This window comes from Anabrus simplex, chromosome 1, assembly GCF_040414725.1.
Source record: "Anabrus simplex isolate iqAnaSimp1 chromosome 1, ASM4041472v1, whole genome shotgun sequence".
In the NCBI taxonomy this organism is placed as follows: domain Eukaryota; kingdom Metazoa; phylum Arthropoda; class Insecta; order Orthoptera; family Tettigoniidae; genus Anabrus; species Anabrus simplex.
In genome coordinates, this window is record NC_090265.1 from 1,033,803,096 (window position 1) to 1,033,822,855 (window position 19,760).

General features: G+C 41.6%; 1 protein-coding gene across 1 annotated transcript in view; it reads right to left on the reverse strand.

Moving 5' to 3' along the window:
* Positions 1–19,760, reverse strand: part of LOC136857895 (uncharacterized) — a 135,366-nt gene that overhangs the window by 20,840 nt on the left and 94,766 nt on the right. The window contains exon 16 of the mRNA XM_068225197.1: positions 18,945–19,268. Coding sequence (XP_068081298.1) covers positions 18,945–19,268 — 324 coding nt within the window. The remainder of the gene's footprint in view (positions 1–18,944; positions 19,269–19,760) is intronic.

Sequence of the window (19,760 nt, forward strand, 5' to 3'; positions counted from 1 at the left end):
ACTACCATTTTATTACTATTTTATTCTAATAGGCAACAATAGTAGTATAATTGGATGGTTCGGCCGCCTCCTCCTCCTCCCGCCGCCTCCTCCGCCTCCTCCTCCGCCGCCGCCTCCGCCTCCGCCGCCGCCGCCCGCGGGAAATTTGAATTTTGGCGGGAACTTTGAATTTTGGCGCGAGATTTGAATTTGTAAACAAAGCCACGTGCTTTTTGACAGCTGTCATCGACAACAACGCAACGCTAACCTCACTGCTGCCATCTTGACGGGCCTAAACCTCACTAGTGCCAACTTAACCTAACTAGCATGAGGTAAACAAAGCCACGTGTTTTTTGACAGCCACGTGCTTTTTGACAGACAACAACGCATCGCTAACCTCAGTACTGCCATCTTGACGGGTCTAACCTTAGTGGTACCAACTTAACCTCACTAGCATGAGGTAAACAAAGCCACGTGCTTTTTGACAGCCACGTGCTTTTTGACAGATTTGTAAACAAAGCCACGTGCTTTTTGACAGACAACAACGCATCGCAAACCTCAGTACTACCATCTTGACGGGCCTAAACCTCAGTAGTGCCAACTTAACCTAACTAGCATGAGGTAAACAAAGCCACGTGTTTTTTGACAGCCACGTGCTTTTTGACAGATTTGTAAACAAAGCCACGTGCTTTTTGACAGCTGTCATCGACAACAACGCATCGCTAACCTCAGTACTGCCATCTTGACGGGCCTAAACCTCAGTAGTACCAACTTAACCTAACTAGCGCGAGATAAACAAAGCCACGTGCTTTTTGACAGCCACGTGCTTTTTTGACAGCTGTCATCCGCCATCTTTAAACTACAGAGCACCGTGCTGCCCTCTTTCGTCACCTGTCATCGGCAGTGCTGCCATCTTGACGGGCCTAAACCTTAGTGCTACCAACTTAACCTCACTAGCTCGAGATAAACAAATCCACGTGCTTTTTGATAGCTGTCATCCGCCATCTTTAATCTATAGAGCACAGTGCTGCCCTCTTTAGCTACTTACCTTTGAAATGTGGTGGCGGATAATTTGAAAAATGCTTTTCGACAAGCAGCCATCTTTAATCCAGAGAGAACAGTGCTACCCTCTATGTGGTGGCGGCAAATTGAAAAATTCCACGTGCTCTTGTTTGAAAACAAACTCACGTGCTTTTTTGACAGCTGTCATCTGCCATCTTTGAGCACAGTGCTGCCCTCTTTAGTTTGAAATGTGGTAGCGGTAAATTCCACGTGCTCTTGTTTGGAAACAAAGCCATGTGCTTTCTTGACAGCTGTCATCCGCCATCTTTAATCAACAGAGCACCGTGCTGCTATCATGCGGGCAATTTCATCACCTATCACCCGCCATCTTTAATCTACAGAACACCGTGCTGCCCTCTTTATGGCTACTACCTTAAGCATGTAGTAGCGGGCAATTTGAAAAGTTCTGTTAGCTATCATCCACCATCTTTAATCAAGAGAGCACCGTGCTGCCATCTTTAGTTGAAATGTGGTGGCGGCAAATTCCACGTGCTCTTGTTTGGAAACAAAGCCATGTGCTTTTTTGACAGCTGTCATCCGCCATCTTTAATCAACAGAGCACCGTGCTGCTATCATGCGGGCAATTTCATCACCTATCACCCGCCATCTTTAATCTACAGAACACCGTGCTGCCCTCTTTATGGCTACTACCTTAAGCATGTAGTAGCGGGCAATTTGAAAAGTTCTGTTAGCTATCATCCACCATCTTTAATCAAGAGAGAACCGTGCTGCCATCTTTAGCTAGATACCTTTGAAATGTGGAGGCGGCAAATTGAAAAATTCCACGTGCTCTTGTTTGGAAACAAACTCACGTGCTTTTTTGACAGCTACCATCCGCCATCTTTAATCAACAGAGCATAGTGCTGCCCTCTTTAGTTTGAAATGTGGTGGCGGCAAATTCCACATGCTCTTGTTTGGTAAACATAGCCACGTGCTTTTTTGACAGTTATCATCCGCCATCTTTAATCCAGAGAGCACCGTGCTGCCCTCTTTATCGCAGTAGATGTAAATTCGTCACCTGTCATACGCAGTGCTGCTATCTTTAGCTAGATACCTTTGAAATGTGGTGGTGGATAATTTAAAAAGAAAAATTCTACAGCAGTCCTCTCTCGACGCTAATTGCATAAGATGGCGGCTATACATGACTCCTTAAGGGTGCTTACGCAAGATGGCTGCTATACACAGGTTCTTATGAGACGCCCTTGGGATGCTTGCGCAAGATGGTGGTTATACAAGGCTCCTTATGAGACGCCTTAGTGATGCTTGCGCAAGATGGCGGTTGCTCTTATGAGGCGGCTTAAGGGTCCTTGCACAAGATGACTAGAGACGCCCTAAGGATGCTTGCGCAAAATGGCGGACGCAAGATGGCGGCTATACACGACTCCTTATGAGACGCCTTAAGAGTGCTTGCGCAAGATGGCTGCGGCTCTTAGCTTAGAGGCTAACGTGTCATGCTAGTTCGATTCATTAAATTTGGGGCTTAAATGCAAAATGTTAAATATCTCGAAAACGGTGCATCGTAGAGCAAAACGGACAAAATTTTTCCGCCCAATACCTCGGTTCGCAGTACGAGGAACATGATAGCATAAGTCTAATGATGAGATCGACGGTTCGGTTCCTACTTAGGCCCTATGGCATTCACTCTGTTTTAGCTTGTATTGAAGCAAGTCTTCGTAACATGATCAGGTCTAGCTATGGTAGAGAGTATAACGTGCCGTGCAGGTTCGATTCATTAAATTTAGGGCTTAAATGCAAAATGTTAAATATCTCGAAAACGGATAAAATTTTTCTACCTGATACTTAGGTTTGCAGTATCAGGAGCATAAGAAAAACATAGTCTAATGATGAGATCGACGGTTCGATCCCTACTTAGGCCCTTTGGCATTGGCAGCTATCTAATTCTACAAGATGGCGGCTATACATAGCTTCTTATGAGACAGCTTAAGAGCGCTTGCACAAGATGGCTGCTGCTCTTATGAGACGCCCTAGGGGTGCTTGCGCAAGGTAGCAGTGACAAGACGGTGACTATACACAGCTGCTTATGATACGGCCTACAGGTGCTCACACAAGATGGTGGCTGCTCTGATGAAGAAAGTTAGCTTTGCATCGTGCAGGTATCTTTACAGAGCACTAAACCTCATACCTTTGAAATGTGGTGGCAGGTAATTTAAAAAATTCGACGTGCTTTTTCATAAGCTATTAAGGCCTCCTCTTATGTCAAGGCATAGCTCTATCGAACGAGTTTAAACCTGCATCGGGATAGCTAGAGTAAGCGCGTGCTGCAGTGATGACGTCATTATGCATGTTTGGACTTGCAAATCACAGAAGAAACGTAACAAGGCTGGAATCGAAAACTGCACTCTATGCTGTTAACTTTATCATGTGATCGAAACATTGATTGAAGTATTTAGAACACGCAATAAGTAGAACCAAACACTGTACTCGATACAACATGTGTTTAGAAAATGTCAGGGGATATCTTTGTTCTAAGAAGATTAGTTTACCGCACATTCCTTGGCTAAAGGGCTAATGGGCTAAAGGGCTAATGGGCTAAAGGGCTAATGGGCTAAAGGGCTAAAGGGCTAATGGGCTAAAGGGCTAAAGGGCTAAAGGTGCAACAACCTCGTCGATCGCTATCAGCAAGAACGCTTGTACTTTGTAGAAAATTAATCTTTATTTGTAAATGGTTTCATGTTCAGAACAAGGAATGGAACCTAGGGGTTACGTCTTACGTAATAAAATCCCCGAGGTGCGATGAGTTACGTTTTTCGAACTAGTGTTTGGAACACTGAACTTTTCAAGATGATAGCAGAGAGTTTAGCAATGTTCTGTTGTTGGATTTTAAATTCCGCGCTACAACATGCATAAGGTGGTAGCCCTTGAGGTTTACCGCCGTAAAGATGGCAAGAGTGAGGTTAGCAATGTTCCGTTGTTGGATTTTAAATTCCGCGCTATAACATGCATAAGGTGGCAGCCTTAAGGTTTACCGCCGTCAAGATGGCAGCAGTGAGGTTAGCGACGCTCTATTGTCCTTCAAAGTGAGGTTAGGGTTCGTCAAGAAGACAGCTGTCAAAAAAGCACGTGGCTATGTTTACCAAAAAAGAGCACGTGGCTGTGACGTCACGGTCACGTAGTATGCTGCCTCAGCATGCAAATTTCAATGTCTACACCTACGTAGTTAACACTCTGCTATGTTCACAAGATTTTTATACATCACTATTCTTTATGCTTTAAGTTCATTCACATAGGCTATGCTAAGATAGCAGCACAAACACATGCGAACTTTGTACATTCTAATGGAATAAGTTTAGTACTGTGTGCGTCATGGATACATGATACGTGCACGCATTTAATCTTGACTATACGTAATGCTGCTGCTTTGTTTACAAGATTTTTTTACATTGCTATTCTTTATGCTTTAAGTTCGTGCACGCACAAGCGATACTCGTACGTTCTAGCAGGAGAAGTTTAGTACGATATTCGATACATACATTATCGATAGGTGATGTGTACACGCTTTAGAACATAGCTCATCTTTATGCTTTAAGTTCATGCACATGGGTTAGGGATACACAAAAGCGATTGCTACATGCTCTAGCGGAAGAAGTCTAGTACGATAGTCGATGCATGTAAAATCGATAGCTTATGCTAAGATAGCAGCGCACTTACACGATTTTAGCACAATCTAGTAGGAAAAGTTTAGTATGATAGTCGTTTCGTGCAAAATCATTAGGTAATGTGAAAACGCTTTGAAACAAGGCTATTCTTTGTACTTTAAGTTCATGCGTACAGGTTATGCTAAGATAGCAGCACAATCTAGCGCAAGAAGTTTAGTACGAGAGTCGATGTATGTAAAATCGATAAGTAATGAGTACACGCTTTAAAACATGGTTATTCTTCGTACTTTCAGTTCATGCATCTTAGTTATGCTAAGATAGCAGCACAATCTAGCGGAAGAAGTTTAGTACGATATTTGTTGCATGCAAATCGATAGGTGATGTGTACACACTTTGAAACATGGCTATTCTTTTTACTTTAAGGTCATGCTAAGATAGCAGCACAATCTAGCGGATGAAGTTTAGTTCGATGGTCGATGCATGCAAAATCCATAGGTAATGTGTACATGCTTTGAAACATGGCTATTCTTTGTACTTTTAAGTTCATGTATATAAGTTATGCTAAGATGCCAGCACAATCTAGCGGAAGAAGTTTAGTACGAGAGTCAATGCATGCAAAATCGATAGGTAATGTGTACACGCTTTGAAACATGGCTATTCTTTGTACCTTAAGGCCATGCGTATAGGTTATGCTAAGATACCAGCACAATCTAGCGGAAGAAGTTTAGTACAATATTTGTTGCATGCAAAATCGATAGGTAATGTGTACATGCTTTGAGACATAGCTATTCTTTATACTTTAAGTTCATGCGTCTTAGTTATTCTAAGATAGCAGCACAATCTACCTGCAGAAGTTTAGTACGAGAGTCGATACATGCAAATTCGATAGTTGATGTGTACACGCTTTGAAACATGACTAATCATTGTACTTTAAGTTCATTGGTATAGGTTATGCTAAGATAGCAGCACAATCTAGCGGAATAAATTTAGTACGAGATTTGATGCATGCAAAATCAATAAGTAATGTGTACACGCTCTGAAACATGGCTATTCTTTGTACTTTAAGTTCATGTGTATAAGTTATGCTAAGATAGCAGCACGACCTAGCGGAAGAAGTTTAGTACAATATTTGTTGCATGCAAAATCGATAGGTGATGTGTACATGCTTTGAGACATAGCTATTCTTTGTACTTTAAGTTCATGCGTCTTAGTTATGCTAAGATAGCAGCACAATCTACCTGCAGAAGTTTAGTACGAGAGTCGATACATGCAAATTCGATAATTGATGTGTACACGCTTTGAAACATGACTAGTCATTGTACTTTAAGTTCATTGGTATAGGTTATGCTAAGATAGCAGCACAATCTAGCGGAATAAATTTAGTACGAGATTTGATGCATGCAAAATCAATAAGTAATGTGTACACGCTTTGAAACATGGCTATTCTTTGTACTTTAAGTTCATGTGTATAAGTTATGCTAAGATAGCAGCACGACCTAGCGGAAGAAGTTTAGTACAATATTTGTTGCATGCAAAATCGATAGGTGATGTGTACACACTTTGAAAAATGGCTATTCTTTGTACTTTAAGGTCATGCGTATTGGTTATGCTAAGATAGCAGCACGATCTAGCGGAAGGAGTTTAGTACGAGAGTCAATGCATGCAAAATCGATAGGTAATGTGTACACGCTTTGAAACATGGCTATTCTTTGTACCTTAAGGTCATGCGTATAGGTTATGCTAAGATACCAGCACAATCTAGCGGAAGAAGTTCAGTATGAGATTCGATGAATGTAAAATCAATAAGTAATGTGTACACGCTTTGAAACATGGCTATTCTTTGTACTTTAAGTTCATGTGCATAAGTTATGCTAAGATACCAGCACAATCTAGCGGAAGAAGTTCAGTACAATATTTGTTGCATGCAAAGTCGATAGGTAATGTGTACACGCTTTGAAACATGGCTATTCTTTGTACCTTAAGGTCATGCGTATAGGTTACGCTAAGATAGCAGCACAATCTAGCGGAAGAAGTTTAGTACGAGAGTCGATGCTTGCAAAATCGATAGGTAATGTGTACACGTTTTGAGACATAGCTATTCTTTGTTCTTTAAGTTCATGCGTCTTAGTTATGCTGAGATAGCAGCACAATCCACCTGCAGAAGTTTAGTACGAGAGTCGATACATGCAAATTCGATAGTTGATGTGTACACGCTTTGAAACATGACTATTCATTGTACTTTAAGTTCATGGGTATAGGTTATGCTAAGATAGCAGCACAATCTAGCGGAAGAAATTTAGTACGATATTTGACGCATGCAAAATCAATAAGTAATGTGCACCCGCTTTGAAACATGGCTATTCTTTGTACTTTAAGTTCATATGTATAAGTTATGCTAAGATAGCAGCACAACCTAGCGGAAGAAGTTTAGTACGATATTTGTTTAATGTGTACACGCTTTGAAACATGGCTATTCTTTGTACCTTAAGGTCACGCGTATAGGTTATGCTAAGATAGCAGCACAATCTAGCGGAAGAAGTTTAGTACGAGAGTCGATGCATGCAAATTCGATAGGTGATGTGTACACGCTTTGAAACATGGCTATTCATTGTACTTTAATTTTATGGGTATAGGTTATAATAAGATAGCAGCACGATCTAGCGGATGAAGTTTAGTACGATGGTCGATGCATGTAAAATCGATAGGTGATGTGTACACGCTTTGAAACATGGCAATTCATACTGCTGCTCTGTTCCCAAGACTTTTAAGAATAGCTAATCCTAATACTGCTCTTAACGACGTCGAGCTAAGGATTGATTACGTGACCGTGACGTCACAGCCACGTGCTCTTGTTTGGTAAACATAGCCACGTGCTTTTTTGACAGCTGTCTTCTTGACGAACCCTAACCTCACTTTGAAGGACAATAGAGCGTCGCTAACCTCACTGCTGCCATCTTGACGGCGGTAAACCTTAAGGCTGCCACCTTATGCATGTTATAGCGCGGAATTTAAAATCCAACAACGGAACATTGCTAACCTCACTCTTGCCATCTTTACGGCGGTAAACCTCAAGGGCTACCACCTTATGCATGTTGTAGCGCGGAATTTAAAATCCAACAACAGAACATTGCTAAACTCTCTGCTATCATCTTGAAAAGTTCAGTGTTCCAAACACTAGTTCGAAAAACGTAACTCATCGCACCTCGGGGATTTTATTACGTAAGACGTAACCCCTAGGTTCCATTCCTTGTTCTGAACATGAAACCATTTACAAATAAAGATTAATTTTCTACAAAGTACAAGCGTTCTTGCTGATAGCGATCGACGAGGTTGTTGCACCTTTAGCCCTTTAGCCCATTAGCCCTTTAGCCCTTTAGCCCATTAGCCCTTTAGCCCATTAGCCCTTTAGCCCATTAGCCCTTTAGCCAAGGAATGTGCGGTAAACTAATCTTCTTAGAACAAAGATATCCCCTGACATTTTCTAAACACATGTTGTATCGAGTACAGTGTTTGGTTCTACTTATTGCGTGTTCTAAATACTTCAATCAATGTTTCGATCACATGATAAAGTTAACAGCATAGAGTGCAGTTTTCGATTCCAGCCTTGTTACGTTTCTTCTGTGATTTGCAAGTCTAAACATGCATAATGACGTCATCACTGCAGCACGCGCTTACTCTAGCTATCCCGATGCAGGTTTAAACTCGTTCGATAGAGCTATGCCTTGACATAAGAGGAGGCCTTAATAGCTTATGAAAAAGCACGTCGAATTTTTCAAATTACCTGCCACCACATTTCAAAGGTATGAGGTTTAGTGCTCTGTAAAGATACCTGCACGATGCAAAGCTAACTTTCTTCATCAGAGCAGCCACCATCTTGTGTGAGCACCTGTAGGCCGTATCATAAGCAGCTGTGTATAGTCACCGTCTTGTCACTGCTACCTTGCGCAAGCACCCCTAGGGCGTCTCATAAGAGCAGCAGCCATCTTGTGCAAGCGCTCTTAAGCTGTCTCATAAGAAGCTATGTATAGCCGCCATCTTGTAGAATTAGATAGCTGCCAATGCCAAAGGGCCTAAGTAGAGATCGAACCGTCGATCTCATCATTAGACTATGTTTTTCTTATGCTCCTGATACTGCAAACCTAAGTATCAGGTAGAAAAATTTTATCCGTTTTCGAGATATTTAACATTTTGCATTTAAGCCCTAAATTTAATGAATCGAACCTGCACGGCACGTTATACTCTCTACCATAGCTAGACCTGATCATGTTACGAAGACTTGCTTCAATACAAGCTAAAACAGAGTGAATGCCATAGGGCCTAAGTAGGAACCGAACCGTCGATCTCATCATTAGACTTATGCTATCATGTTCCTCGTACTGCGAACCGAGGTATTGGGCGGAAAAATTTTGTCCGTTTTGCTCTACGATGCACCGTTTTCGAGATATTTAACATTTTGCATTTAAGCCCCAAATTTAATGAATCGAACTAGCATGACACGTTAGCCTCTAAGCTAAGAGCCGCAGCCATCTTGCGCAAGCACCCTTAAGGCGTCTCATAAGGAGTCGTGTATAGCCGCCATCTTGCGTCCGCCATTTTGCGCAAGCATCCTTAGGGCGTCTCTAGTCATCTTGTGCAAGGACCCTTAAGCCGCCTCATAAGAGCAACCGCCATCTTGCGCAAGCATCACTAAGGCGTCTCATAAGGAGCCTTGTATAACCACCATCTTGCGCAAGCATCCCAAGGGCGTCTCATAAGAACCTGTGTATAGCAGCCATCTTGCGTAAGCACCCTTAAGGAGTCATGTATAGCCGCCATCTTATGCAATTAGCGTCGAGAGAGGACTGCTGTAGAATTTTTCTTTTTAAATTATCCACCACCACATTTCAAAGGTATCTAGCTAAAGATAGCAGCACTGCGTATGACAGGTGACGAATTTACATCTACTGCGATAAAGAGGGCAGCACGGTGCTCTCTGGATTAAAGATGGCGGATGATAACTGTCAAAAAAGCACGTGGCTATGTTTACCAAACAAGAGCATGTGGAATTTGCCGCCACCACATTTCAAACTAAAGAGGGCAGCACTATGCTCTGTTGATTAAAGATGGCGGATGGTAGCTGTCAAAAAAGCACGTGAGTTTGTTTCCAAACAAGAGCACGTGGAATTTTTCAATTTGCCGCCTCCACATTTCAAAGGTATCTAGCTAAAGATGGCAGCACGGTTCTCTCTTGATTAAAGATGGTGGATGATAGCTAACAGAACTTTTCAAATTGCCCGCTACTACATGCTTAAGGTAGTAGCCATAAAGAGGGCAGCACGGTGTTCTGTAGATTAAAGATGGCGGGTGATAGGTGATGAAATTGCCCGCATGATAGCAGCACGGTGCTCTGTTGATTAAAGATGGCGGATGACAGCTGTCAAAAAAGCACATGGCTTTGTTTCCAAACAAGAGCACGTGGAATTTGCCGCCACCACATTTCAACTAAAGATGGCAGCACGGTGCTCTCTTGATTAAAGATGGTGGATGATAGCTAACAGAACTTTTCAAATTGCCCGCTACTACATGCTTAAGGTAGTAGCCATAAAGAGGGCAGCACGGTGTTCTGTAGATTAAAGATGGCGGGTGATAGGTGATGAAATTGCCCGCATGATAGCAGCACGGTGCTCTGTTGATTAAAGATGGCGGATGACAGCTGTCAAGAAAGCACATGGCTTTGTTTCCAAACAAGAGCACGTGGAATTTACCGCTACCACATTTCAAACTAAAGAGGGCAGCACTGTGCTCAAAGATGGCAGATGACAGCTGTCAAAAAAGCACGTGAGTTTGTTTTCAAACAAGAGCACGTGGAATTTTTCAATTTGCCGCCACCACATAGAGGGTAGCACTGTTCTCTCTGGATTAAAGATGGCTGCTTGTCGAAAAGCATTTTTCAAATTATCCGCCACCACATTTCAAAGGTAAGTAGCTAAAGAGGGCAGCACTGTGCTCTATAGATTAAAGATGGCGGATGACAGCTATCAAAAAGCACGTGGATTTGTTTATCTCGAGCTAGTGAGGTTAAGTTGGTAGCACTAAGGTTTAGGCCCGTCAAGATGGCAGCACTGCCGATGACAGGTGACGAAAGAGGGCAGCACGGTGCTCTGTAGTTTAAAGATGGCGGATGACAGCTGTTAAAAAAGCACGTGGCTGTCAAAAAGCACGTGGCTTTGTTTATCTCGCGCTAGTTAGGTTAAGTTGGTACTACTGAGGTTTAGGCCCGTCAAGATGGCAGTACTGAGGTTAGCGATGCGTTGTTGTCGATGACAGCTGTCAAAAAGCACGTGGCTTTGTTTACAAATCTGTCAAAAAGCACGTGGCTGTCAAAAAACACGTGGCTTTGTTTACCTCATGCTAGTTAGGTTAAGTTGGCACTACTGAGGTTTAGGCCCGTCAAGATGGTAGTACTGAGGTTTGCGATGCGTTGTTGTCTGTCAAAAAGCACGTGGCTTTGTTTACAAATCTGTCAAAAAGCACGTGGCTGTCAAAAAGCACGTGGCTTTGTTTACCTCATGCTAGTGAGGTTAAGTTGGTACCACTAAGGTTAGACCCGTCAAGATGGCAGTACTGAGGTTAGCGATGCGTTGTTGTCTGTCAAAAAGCACGTGGCTGTCAAAAAACACGTGGCTTTGTTTACCTCATGCTAGTTAGGTTAAGTTGGCACTAGTGAGGTTTAGGCCCGTCAAGATGGCAGCAGTGAGGTTAGCGTTGCGTTGTTGTCGATGACAGCTGTCAAAAAGCACGTGGCTTTGTTTACAAATTCAAATCTCGCGCCAAAATTCAAAGTTCCCGCCAAAATTCAAATTTCCCGCGGGCGGCGGCGGAGGCGGAGGCGGAGGCGGAGGCGGCGGCGGAGGAGGAGGCGGCGGGAGGAGGAGGAGGCGGCCGAACCATCCAATTATACTACTAACAATAAATTATTTGCCCTAACAGTGTTTAAAATGCATATGTCATAGTGGAAGTGGAAGTTTCACTGAAGGTATACCATCACTGGTGATGGTGCACCTTCACTGACCCCTCTAGTGAAAGTGGATTATTGATACCAGTTTTGTCAAAAAATACACATTCACTAGGGATAGTACACCATCGCTAGTGATGGTATACCTTCACTGTCAAGAGGTAAGGAATGGGAACCATGATGCTGCAATAACCAAACACAGTCATATTTCGAAAGTTGCATTTTATGGGCTGCAATTTGAAAACATAGTCATATTTTATAAATTAGCTTGAAATGTATAAAATATGAACAGAAAAAAATAATTTCCTCCACTGAAAGTTGCACATTACTTTGTGAAAAAAGGAACAGAATTGAACATTCATTTATTACAGCAATTAATTTTGCCTTCCTCAACAACAGGTTGTATTAATTTCGTTATTCCATACACCTCGAACACTTCATATCTCTTCAAAAACGTGTAGTGCTCGCCGTTCCTCCTTCGTCCAGATTTGAGTGATTTAACCTTGCTGATAAGTGACTCGTACTTTTCTCTGTCCATGAAGACAGTTATAATTGGGGTCTCCCGTTCCACTCTAAGTTGTTCGTAAAACTTCACTTACAGTATTCAACCATAGCTGCTCTGCTGTATAACATAACAACAGCCAACTGACGACAATTACATTCATGCCGATGCCTGGTATCATTGTTGGACGCTAATAGGAGGTCGCACCATTAATAATCTGGTACTGTACAGATACACTAACCGGGGCCAGTGATGGTACACCTTCACTAGTGGATGTGTTTTATTCGTTTTATGGTAAGCTTTCACTGATCATTTTAGTGATTGTATACATGTACTAGGGAAGGCTTACCTTCCCTAATCATCCACTTCAACTATAATATATAAATAGATAAACGCAACATGCAGTATATAAAAGGGCTTATATTTATTTATTTATTTATTTATTTATTTATTTATTTATTTATTTATTTATTTATTTATTTATTTATTTTTATTTATTTATTTATTTATTTATTTATTTATTTATTTATTTATTTATTTATTTATTTATTTATTTATTTATTTATTTATTTATTTATTTATTTATTTAGCGAATTGCATACGTGAATACTAAATATATAATGAAATTTAAAATTAAATTATAAATACAAAAGAAACCACTGTATGGTAAATAGAGACATGATTTAGTTCACAACTGCACGTCTAATTCAATGAGCTACAAGGTGAAAGGTGTTAAAAATAATCCCTAATATGAGCGGAATGGACATTCATGCATAATATGGTTGACAGTTTGGTACGCTGCGCCGTTCCACAGTCGCATTTCTATGAGTTTCACGTGTTGTTCGCATCCTGCTGAGCGATGTCCAAGTTCTACGAGGCAGATCAAAATCTCACGGAGCGCAATGAGGATTAAATGCTCTGTACTCCCTGGACCCGCTGTTACCAGTCATGTTTCCATTCCTCTGCTAAGTTGAATCTTGTCCATGTCAAGTCTTGGGTTGTTTGTTGGGTTGTGCGATTTCAGTCTTCTGCTGCAGAGATCTGAAATTGTATGCTTAATAATGGTTTACGATTACTACTGTACGATCACGGTAGAGTACATGCATGTGCGTCTGGTGTCACTTTTGACCAAGTACTTTTATATCCTCCGAAAGAAAAAGAGTATTCGACTGTACTCTATAGAACACTCGAACACTTTACGCACACAAGCTCCGACCACTGCGTGGGGTAGGTGCTGCTGAGTGCAGCGCTGGTGCGCTCCAGCACTAAAAGAGGCAGTACATATGTTATTCCCATTCTCTGTGTGTATGTCATTCTCAGTAGAATCTATTCTATAGAACAGACAGCAGAGCAGTTGGTTTCTCCTTCGTTAAAAATGTCGTTTAATCCTTCATAGGCGGATTCATATTTTGTTGTCAACACCGAAGGGAAAGCTCAATGTTTAATTCGCCATGCCATTTTAAGCGTAATGTCTTCAACCGTACGACGACACTACCACAATGAACATGTTTCAACTTATGATGACATTGTTGGCGCAGCAAGAACCGAACGAATTGCTAAGTTAAAATCCGAATCGCCAAGTTCTTCAGAGATAAGTAATAACTTACTCATTAGGAATTATTTTACATGCAATTTATGGGATTTGTTTTCGTTTTGGGGTTTGTATTATTAAGAACTGTTTAGAATTAGATTTAGATGTGCTGCTAAGGAAATACAAAGATAATTATTTTATCTCACTATCCCACAGATATTTGAATGCAACACTTTAGAAGGCACATTTCGAGAAAGTTATATTGTTGCTCTGAAAATTGCAAAAAGTGGGCGACCCTTTACTGATGGTGAATTTGTAAAGAATCTTTACTAGAGTGCTTGGAAGTATTGTTTCCACGTGCTGTGGCCCACTTTGAGGCGATAAGTTTGTCAACACTAGCCATCTCTCGTCGTGTACAGGAACTTGGTGCCGACCTGAAAGAGCAATTATTGCGGAACAAATGCGGCACTTTCGAGAAGTACTCGATTGCTCCCGATGAGACTACTGACAAAAATGACACAGCACAGCTATCTATTTTCGTCAGGGGAGTCGCAAAAGATTTCACTATAACTGAGGAACTACTGGACATCATTCTCCTCAAGGATACTACCACCGGCGCAGATATATTTGCAGCTGGCCGCATCAAAACGAAGGTGCGCAATGCTGGGTTACCTCCAATATTATCGGTACATTTTGTTTTACATCAAGAACAATTATGCGCAAAATACTGTCGCTACTTGAAATCTGTTGTAGATAATGTGCCAAAATTTGTAAATTTCTGAAGAAAGCAAGGTTTGAACTATCGGCAGTTCAAATAATTTTTAAAAGATCTCGAGGCAGAATGTAGCGACATTCTTCTTTTATTGTATTGTGCGCTGGTTAAGTTGCGCGAAAGTGCTAGCAACCTTCTTTGCAATAATTGAAGAAATTGCTCTGTTCATGGAGATGAAAGGTTCTCCACTACCAACTTTGCGGAATAAACAGTGGGTAGCTGACCTCGCTTTCTTGGCGGACATAACGCCTTATTTGAATTATTTAGATATTTCATTTCAAGGGAGAAACAAACTTATTAGCACCATGTGGGATAGAATTAACGCTTTCAAACTGAAGAGTTTGTTATTGAAAAGTTAGCTTGAAGCCGGAAATTTTGACAATTTTCTTTCATTAAAATCATTACATTTGTCTACTTATGAAAATCTTGGAGTCTATCAGTCATCGTTACAGACTTTGCACAATGAATTCAATGCCCAGTTCAAAGAAATGAATGATATTGCACCTCAGCTTGAAATATTTATGACCCCATTTTCAGCGCGTCCTGAAACATCACCATCATATTTCCAAGCAAAGCTGATAAAACTACAGTGTGACGCAATCCTAAAGGACAGGTACTACCACTACAGCGGTGATTTAATTTCCTTTTACAAAGGTGTCCATCCACAAGGTTTTCCCAGACCTCAAGCACTTGCCTTAAAATTTACGTCAATGTTCGGTACAACGTGTGCATGCGAACAGATGTTTTCAATTCTGAATTTAAATAAATGGAGAACTAGGACTTCTCTGTCTGATGCTAACTTACAGGCTGTACTTAAAATTTCTACTGCCAAATCGATTGAACCTAATATTAGTAAATTAGTTGCTGCAAAACGATGTCAACAATCGACTTAAACGCTAAATGTACATTAAGACAAACGCAATGCATGTACAAAATAAATTGTGTGTGTATGTGTTCACAGAACTTATTGTTTTCATGAGCTGCGCGTTGACTTGACGACCTGTGGTTCTGCCTATGCCATTTCCCCTCCTTCCCCCACCACCTCAACGGTGCTACAGCACAGCACCGGGGCTGCTGCCGGGGCTGACCGGGGCCGTGGGAGCACCTCAGTTGGAATCGCTTGCTACATAGGATTACGGTCTGAAGATCTCGTTGGTTAGTCCATGGGAAGGATACCTTCTCATTTAAGAAGTTCGCTAACTATAGGAAGGACTGCTCGATGCACACTTGAATTATCGTCCGAGAAAATGAGGTCTAGGTCGACTGTGCCTCTAGAAAGTCGCTGATGCTGGAGGACTACCTCGCCTCTGTGCTTTTGAGCAGTATTGTACCTCAAGCGAAGAAGTGCAGTTACATATATCCACCGAATATGATGCTTGCGTACAGCAGTATTCCTTCATCACAAAACTGATCCCTTTCCTCGATGGTCTTGGTAATAATTCAGATTCCAGGTTTTCTCCAGGCTAATGTGCGACGGGAAACATTTGGCAAACTGAATCTGAACTCATATTTGAAGGGCACATTCCTCCATTCTAACAGAGCCCCATTTAGGTAGTGTTGACTCCTCTCTAAACGTGTCCTTCATGCGCTTTACGAACGTTGCATACACTACAAGATGTCTGACATAGAGATCAGCTCTCCATAGTCCCCGATGCATAGTTCGCCGAGAAACTCTCACTCCTAAAGCAGCTGAACGTTGCGAGGACACAAGATCAGATATAGCTCCTCTTGAAAAGATCCTAATCTTGTTCTCGTCTGCAATGAACATATCTGTATCTTAGAACTGTTGTCAAAGCATAGAAGAATACGCTTTGTGATACATTTGTGGCGGACTCGAGTATTAATTATGTGTATAAACTCATATATGTATATAAACTCCTTGAACTTTGTTTATGTTTTGAAGACTTCTATATATTGATGTTCTGTGCTTCTAATGTTATCTATGTTATCTCCCTGATAATTGTTGTTGTACGTTCGTCCCCATGATGCTTTGAGTGTTCACTGTTCATTAAACACAAAATACATCACCCCTTTCCAATTACTGTATTTGTTTTCTATAAACATCATCAATAACTACACATTCAAGGTTGCTGAGACTACGGCCTGTGTATGATCTTCCTCTAAGTTCCCGATTATTCTTCGCTTTAGGAATGGGTCCAGCTGACGAATTTAGGCACACTTAAGCACAATTAGAAGACAATGCAGAATGAGACACTCCTGATCTGATGAACTCTCACTTATTTACCTTATGATCACGCGTTCATTTGACGGACGCTTGCCTATGAACGTGAGATGAGTTACACTCTGATAAATAACCAGGGAAATTGCACAACCCTTCTCGTACCATTTTTCTAGTTTTCTTTTCCATGCTTACCTTTTGAACTCTGTTGTATTTGTTGTTGTTGTTGGTAATTATGTCTTCACCTTATTATCACACTCCTGTAAGTGACCATTGCCACCGGGATATTTCCCAATTGCGATGTATTTGTTAATAATGAAAATAAAAAATAATTTCATTTCATTTTCATACCAGTGAACAATTGATGTAATTAATATGGGACTTCTTTCATAAATCGCAAGTGTGTTTTATCTTCCAATAAATCTGCAGCAATGGAATTCCACTGCATGTACCGGTATTTGAAGGCTACTGCAATGTGTTTATCAATGCTAAAACCAAACGGAATCCATGTACAGTAGCTAACGACAGGGGCAATCGAAACATTCAGTTTTATAATGCAAGAAATGAACTCAAAATTATATTACAAAGAGATTTCGCCAGTTATAATAATTCGATTTATTATGTCGTCTCTTTCGACATGAAATTACTCCAGATGAATACTACATGTCTCGTATTGAGTCAACTTCCACACCTCCGTAAACTGATGTGGCAACCACTTTGTACAAATCTTGCACATCTGCAAGTCCCATTGTCCTACCGACACAGAAATATGTGTGGATAATCCTGCACAAAGTCCAACGCCTGTGTTCCCTTAAGAACTGTTCGATAACGGCCACTGACACCTCACAACGAGACGTCAACTGGGCGACAGTCAACAGTTGCTACGTATTCATATTGGAAGGCCTCAACCCAACATTCAGCAGCTCGATATGGCAAAACATTGTCACCCAACACTTTTTTTTAGTTCACATGACATGGACATTTATATCTGCAACAGAAAACTGCAATTATTACAGATGATCATTGGTCAACTGGCCAGTATCATATGAACCTTTTTCGTAAGCAGATAACTAGCATCGATGTAGACAGACGCCACCTGTCGATGGCATTCAGTAGAGAGTGGATGGGGGAAACAGACGAAGAACACACCCACGGTATCCCCTGACTGTCATAAGAGGCGACTGAAAGGGGCGACCAAAGGATGATTGAATTAGAACCATGTAACTACTTGTGTTTAGCACCACCACCCGGGAACGCCATGCGTCGCTGATGCTTGCGAGTAGTACCACTATGTTAGGTACACAATAGGTTTGTGATTAGTAGCAATAGAGTGCGTTGCCGGCTTTTACAGTACCTGTGATTCATATCCCTGTATGAGCGACACCATAGGATTAGCGACATCATGGTTCTGCCTTGTCTATGCTTAATGCCCACTCTGTGAGGAACACCACGGGATAGTGCGGGTCCCTGTGTTTAGTACCCTTATGTGAGGAACGCCATAGGTTTGCGTCGCCTGTGTAGATTTGCGTTGCCTGTAAATAGCGCCACAGTGTGCGAAGCACTATAAGTCTGTGTTACATGTGCGAATTTCATTACCTATGCATAGTACCATAATGTGTGGAATACCGTGAGTCTACGCTACTTTTGATTAGTACCGCAACATGACACATAGCATGGTTCTATTTTCCTAGTGATAAGTACCATTATAAGGGGCCGATGACCTGGATTTTGGACCCGTTTCGACTACAAGCATCATCGAGTCAGTATTGTGTTTTAGAAGCAGTCTCTTGGTCAGTAACACTATTGTTTAACGCTAGTTCCTGGAAATGTGGGGCATTGCGGGTCGGATCCACCGATAGTTTTAACTTCATATCAATCCCTTCATTCTTCGTCCTCGCGTTTTCGAATTCTGGTCAGTGGAGGATTGTGGATTTTTCAATTGTCATACCATTTCGTCTCATTTCGTACCATTAGGGGCCGATGACCTAGATGTTAGGCCCCTTTAAACAACAAACATCATCATCATCAAACTTATCCCGTATATTAAACTTACCGTAATGCCACGTGCTCGGAAGATAAAACACAGTTGCCATGACTTACTAAACGACCTCCATATTATGTTTTACTTCTACCTAACATTCGCTTTTACATTATGTTTAAGTCGGCCACCGACACAATTAACTTGATAATTAATGACGAGTTACCTGACTGAAGATATCTAATGATTATTTCCTCTAGCAACAAGAAATGGACTTGCAGGAAGGAAAATGTAAGAGAAAACTCATGTAACGTTTAACCTTCTACTCACCTTGGAATTGCACCATGAAAGAAGTGCTCGCTTCCTCCGAAGTACCATGTAGTACTGCAGCACAGTACCACCGACCGAGATCTTCGGAGGCCACCTGATCGATGATTACTCCACAGTGTCCCTTGTTGAGTCCCTCGCCATAGTAACGGTAGCGGCCCATTGCAGCTCCTGTCATGTCTTGGTTTAGGGAGAAGCCCTTCCCATCAGGTCGCAAGAACCGGCAGTAGTCCAGCTTGGCACCTCCTGGCACCGTGTAGCACATCGCTGTGGTCGACTTTCTGTCCTCAGTCACTATGTTGGTCCGCGCAGCATACAATGGAGAACCTGTATTAAATATTGCAACTCTTTAAACTACAAAATAACTGCAGTCACAAAGTAAATTCCCAACAGGGAACAAGAATTTATTTTGAGACATTAATGAGGCTTCCAGTGGCACCTCAGTTGCGTGCTAGCCAGCGTCTTGGAGTGGCATGGAATTCTAACAGGTCAGCTTGTTGCCATACTCAGCGAAACACTGGTTATTTGACGCATGAAAAAGAAATACGGGCGCGGTCAATTGACGTACTGCCCCACTGGGTTGTTCGTGACGACACGCGACACAAGTATGATTTGGGGTGAAATGAAAGATACGTTAGATAGTAAAATAGATACAATTTAATTTACAAGTTTTCAATATGTTATTTATTGCGAACTAACTTATGTGGCTGATGGCCAGCGAGACAGATAGCTAATTACATAGTTAGAGCATGCGCGAACCGTATCACTCTGTATCATACCGCATCAATCGGCGCGTGCTATTATATAAGTCCATGTGGT